A 5,695-nucleotide genomic window follows, 5' to 3' on the forward strand; every position below is an offset into this window, starting at 1 on the left:
AGTACAGCATCACTGCATCGTCATTGTTTTGTTGTAATCTTTCCATCTTCTTTTTCATGTCCTCACACATCCTTTCATTCAGCTGTTGAAGTTTTTCTCTCAGAGTTTCAATTGACTTCATTTTCGTCATGAGTTGATCTTCTCTTATTTTCAGTTCAGACCTTTCTTCTTCCATTCTGTCCTTTTCAGTGTCCAACCTGTGTCTTATCATTTCAGTACTTATCTTCATTTGACTGAGTTGCTCTCTCTCTTTACTGATGGTGTTCATGGCAGCTTCAACCTCTTCTTTCTCGCGATTGAGATCCTTCCTCCAAATATCCAGTTCCTCTCTGTCAGCCAGTACACTGTTCTTGCTGGTTTCAAGTTCTTGTGTTTGTCGTTTGAACTCATCTTCCTTAAGTTCTTGCTCTTTTTGTTTTAAGATGATCATGTTCATGTTGTTCTGAAGTGTGTCTCTCTCTGTCTGAAGTTGAAGGGTCTCTTCTTTAATGTTTCCTTTCTCTCTGTGTATCTCATCAATCTGACTGACTGCAAGTTCTTTCTTCTTTTGTAGCTCAGTCATTGTGATTTCCAGCTCAGAGCTTTGCCTTTGCATATCTTGTTTCTCTTGTTCTAATATGTCTCTTTGTTTCTGGAGTTCAGACCTCATGAGCTTCAAGTCCAACTTGTCTTTGTTCATCATCTCAACTTCTCTATCCAGATCATCTCCGTCTTGCTTCTGCTCTGCCTTCAGTTTGTTACCATCTTGTTTGTCCAATTCAATCTTCTGCCTCCATTGGTTTTCCAAGTCTTTTTTCTGGATGACCAAGTCTGATAGTATACTTCTGAGACTTTCCTTTTCTCTCTCTATCAGCTCAGTGTAATAAGCCATGTTTTCCTTCTGGTCATCTTGAGCTGCAAGCTTTTGTTCCAATACAGAGTACAGCATCACTGCATCGTCATTGTTTTGTTGTAATCTTTCCATCTTCTTTTTCATGTCCTCACACATCCTTTCATTCAGCTGTTGAAGTTTTTCTCTCAGAGTTTCAATTGACTTCATTTTCGTCATGAGTTGATCTTCTCTTATTTTCAGTTCAGACCTTTCTTCTTCCATTCTGTCCTTTTCAGTGTCCAACCTGTGTTTTTCCATTTCAGTACTTATCTTCATTTGACTGAGTTGTTCTCTCTCTTTACTGATGGTGTTCATGGCAGCTTCAACCTCTTCTTTCTCGCGATTGAGATCCTTCCTCCAAATATCCAGTTCCTCTCTGTCAGCCAGTACACTGTTCTTGCTGGTTTCAAGTTCTTGTGTTTGTCGTTTGAACTCATCTTCCTTAAGTTCTTGTTCTTTTTGTTTTAAGATGATCATGTTCATGTTGTTCTGAAGTGTGTCTCTCTCTGTCTGAAGTTGAAGGGTCTCTTCTTTAATGTTTCCTTTCTCTCTGTGTATCTCATCAAGCTGACTGTCTGCAAGTTCTTTCTTCTTTTGTAGCTCAGTCATTGTGATTTCCAGCTTGGAGCTTTGCCTTTGCATATCTTCTTTCTCTTGTTCTAACATGTCTCTTTGTTTCTGGATCTCCAACCTCTTGAGCTCAAAGTCCAGTTTCTCTTTGTTCATCATCTCAGTCTCTCTATCCAGATCATATCTGTCTTGTGTCAGCTCTGCCTTTAGTTTGTTAACATCTTGTTTGTCCAATTCAATCTTCTGCCTCCATTGGTTTTCCATGTCTTCTCTCTGGATGACCATGTCTGATAGTATACTTGCCAGACTTTCCCTTTCTCTCTCTATCAGCTCAGTGTAACAAGCCATGTTTTCCTTCTGGTCATCTTGAGCTGCAAGCTTTTGTTCCAATACAGAGTACAGCATCACTGCATCGTCATTGTTTTGTTGTAATCTTTCCATCTTCTTTTTCATGTCCTCACACATCCTTTCATTCAGCTGTTGAAGTTTTTCTCTCAGAGTTTCAATTGACTTCATTTTCGTCATGAGTTGATCTTCTCTTATTTTCAGTTCAGACCTTTCTTCTTCCATTCTGTCCTTTTCAGTGTCCAACCTGTGTCTTTCCATTTCAGTACTTATCTTCATTTGACTGAGTTGTTCTCTCTCTTTACTGATGGTGTTCATGGCAGCTTCAACCTCTTCTTTCTCGCGATTGAGATCCTTCCTCCAAATATCCAGTTCCTCTCTGTCAGCCAGTACACTGTTCTTGCTGGTTTCAAGTTCTTGTGTTTGTCGTTTGAACTCATCTTCCTTAAGTTCTTGCTCTTTTTGTTTTAAGATGATCATGTTCATGTTGTTCTGAAGTGTGTCTCTCTCTGTCTGAAGTTGAAGGGTCTCTTCTTTAATGTTTCCTTTCTCTCTGTGTATCTCATCAAGCTGACTGTCTGCAAGTTCTTTCTTCTTTTGTAGCTCAATCATTGTGATTTCCAGCTCAGAGCTTTGCCTTTGCATATCTTGTTTCTCTTGTTCTAATATGTCTCTTTGTTTCTGGAGTTCAGACCTCATGAGCTCCAAGTCCAACTTGTCTTTGTTCATCATCTCAACTTCTCTATCCAGATCATCTCCGTCTTGCTTCTGCTCTGCCTTCAGTTTGTTACCATCTTGTTTGTCCAATTCAATCTTCTGCCTCCATTGGTTTTCCAAGTCTTTTTTCTGGATGACCAAGTCTGATAGTATACTTCTGAGACTTTCCTTTTCTCTCTCTATCAGCTCAGTGTAATAAGCCATGTTTTCCTTCTGGTCATCTTGAGCTGCAAGCTTTTGTTCCAATACAGAGTACAGCATCACTGCATCGTCATTGTTTTGTTGTAATCTTTCCGTCTTCTTTTTCATGTCCTCACACATCCTTTCATTCAGCTGTTGAAGTTTTTCTCTCAGAGTTTCAATTGACTTCATTTTCGTCGTGAGTTGATCTTCTCTTATTTTCAGTTCAGACCTTTCTTCTTCCATTCTGTCCTTTTCAGTGTCCAACCTGTGTCTGTCCATTTCAGTACTCATCTTCATTTGACTGAGTTGTTCTCTCTCTTTACTGATGATGTTCATGGCAGCTTCAACCTCTTCTTTCTCGCGATTGAGATCCTTCCTCCAAATATCCAGTTCCTCTCTGTCAGCCAGTACACTGTTCTTGCTGGTTTCAAGTTCTTGTGTTTGTCGTTTGAACTCATCTTCCTTAAGTTCTTGTTCTTTTTGTTTTAAGATGATCATGTTCATGTTGTTCTGAAGTGTGTCTCTCTCTGTCTGAAGTTGAAGGATCTCTTCTTTAATGTTTCCTTTCTCTCTGTGTATCTCATCAAGCTGACTGTCTGCAAGTTCTTTCTTCTTTTGTAGCTCAGGCATTGTGATTTCCAGCTTGGAGCTTTGCCTTTGCATATCTTGTTTCTCTTGTTCTAACATGTCTCTTTGTTTCTGGATCTCCAACCTCTTGAGCTCAAAGTCCAGTTTCTCTTTGTTCATCATCTCAGTCTCTCTATCCAGATCATATCTGTCTTGTGTCAGCTCTGCCTTTAGTTTGTTAAAATCTTGTTTGTTCAATTCAATCTTCTGCCTCCATTGGTTTTCCATGTCTTCTCTCTGGATGACCATGTCTGATAGTATACTTGCCAGACTTTCCATTTCTCTCTCTATCAGCTCAGTGTAACAAGCCATGTTTTCCTTCTGGTCATCTTGAGCTGCAAGCTTTTGTTCCAATACAGAGTACAGCATCACTGCATCGTCATTGTTTTGTTGTAATCTTTCCATCTTCTTTTTCATGTCCTCACACATCCTTTCATTCAGCTGTTGAAGTTTTTCTCTCAGAGTTTCAATTGACTTCATTTTCGTCATGAGTTGATCTTCTCTTATTTTCAGTTCAGACCTTTCTTCTTCCATTCTGTCCTTTTCAGTGTCCAACCTGTGTCTTTCCATTTCAGTACTTATCTTCATTTGACTGAGTTGTTCTCTCTCTTTACTGATGGTGTTCATGGCAGCTTCAACCTCTTCTTTCTCGCGATTGAGATCCTTCCTCCAAATATCCAGTTCCTCTCTGTCAGCCAGTACACTGTTCTTGCTGGTTTCAAGTTCTTGTGTTTGTCGTTTGAACTCATCTTCCTTAAGTTCTTGCTCTTTTTGTTTTAAGATGATCATGTTCATGTTGTTCTGAAGTGTGTCTCTCTCTGTCTGAAGTTGAAGGGTCTCTTCTTTAATGTTTCCTTTCTCTCTGTGTATCTCATCAAGCTGACTGTCTGCAAGTTCTTTCTTCTTTTGTAGCTCAATCATTGTGATTTCCAGCTCAGAGCTTTGCCTTTGCATATCTTGTTTCTCTTGTTCTAATATGTCTCTTTGTTTCTGGAGTTCAGACCTCATGAGCTCCAAGTCCAACTTGTCTTTGTTCATCATCTCAACTTCTCTATCCAGATCATCTCCGTCTTGCTTCTGCTCTGCCTTCAGTTTGTTACCATCTTGTTTGTCCAATTCAATCTTCTGCCTCCATTGGTTTTCCAAGTCTTTTTTCTGGATGACCAAGTCTGATAGTATACTTCTGAGACTTTCCTTTTCTCTCTCTATCAGCTCAGTGTAATAAGCCATGTTTTCCTTCTGGTCATCTTGAGCTGCAAGCTTTTGTTCCAATACAGAGTACAGCATCACTGCATCGTCATTGTTTTGTTGTAATCTTTCCATCTTCTTTTTCATGTCCTCACACATCCTTTCATTCAGCTGTTGAAGTTTTTCTCTCAGAGTTTCAATTGACTTCATTTTCGTCATGAGTTGATCTTCTCTTATTTTCAGTTCAGACCTTTCTTCTTCCATTCTGTCCTTTTCAGTGTCCAACCTGTGTCTGTCCATTTCAGTACTTATCTTCATTTGACTGAGTTGTTCTCTCTCTTTACTGATGGTGTTCATGGCAGCTTCAACCTCTTCTTTCTCGCGATTGAGATCCTTCCTCCAAATATCCAGTTCCTCTCTGTCAGCCAGTACACTGTTCTTGCTGGTTTCAAGTTCTTGTGTTTGTCGTTTGAACTCATCTTCCTTAAGTTCTTGCTCTTTTTGTTTTAAGATGATCATGTTCATGTTGTTCTGAAGTGTGTCTCTCTCTGTCTGAAGTTGAAGGGTCTCTTCTTTAATGTTTCCTTTCTCTCTGTGTATCTCATCAAGCTGACTGTCTGCAAGTTCTTTCTTCTTTTGTAGCTCAGTCATTGTGATTTCCAGCTTGGAGCTTTTCCTTTGCATATCTTGTTTCTCTTGTTCTAACATGTCTCTTTGTTTCTGGATCTCCAACCTCTTGAGCTCAAAGTCCAGTTTCTCTTTGTTCATCATCTCAGTCTCTCTATCCAGATCATATCTGTCTTGTGTCAGCTCTGCCTTTAGTTTGTTAACATCTTGTTTGTCCAATTCAATCTTCTGCCTCCATTGGTTTTCCATGTCTTCTCTCTGGATGACCATGTCTGATAGTATACTTGCAAGACTTTCCCTTTCTCTCTCTATCAGCTCAGTGTAACAAGCCATGTTTTCCTTCTGGTCATCTTGAGCTGCAAGCTTTTGTTCCAATACAGAGTACAGCATCACTGCATCGTCATTGTTTTGTTGTAATCTTTCCATCTTCTTTTTCATGTCCTCACACATCCTTTCATTCAGCTGTTGAAGTTTTTCTCTCAGAGTTTCAATTGACTTCATTTTCGTCATGAGTTGATCTTCTCTTATTTTCAGTTCAGACCTTTCTTCTTCCATTCTGTCCTTTTC

The 5,695-nt window shown here is 39.5% G+C and overlaps 1 protein-coding gene across 1 annotated transcript; it reads right to left on the reverse strand.

Moving 5' to 3' along the window:
• Positions 1 to 1,879: 1,879 nt before the first annotated feature.
• LOC137802320 (protein FAM107B-like) lies at positions 1,880 to 5,269 on the reverse strand (the record flags this gene model as incomplete). Its single annotated transcript, XM_068600118.1, has 2 exons — positions 5,123 to 5,269; positions 1,880 to 1,948 (listed from the first exon to the last, which is right to left on the reverse strand). Coding segments are annotated over exons 1-2 (216 nt in total), but the record flags the coding sequence as incomplete, so codon positions are not given.
• Positions 5,270 to 5,695: the final 426 nt, after the last annotated feature.

This window comes from Clinocottus analis, unplaced genomic scaffold (genome assembly GCF_023055335.1).
Source record: "Clinocottus analis isolate CAN_PGR_092001 unplaced genomic scaffold, fCliAna1.0.p SCAF_5, whole genome shotgun sequence".
Lineage (NCBI taxonomy): Eukaryota > Metazoa > Chordata > Actinopteri > Perciformes > Cottidae > Clinocottus > Clinocottus analis.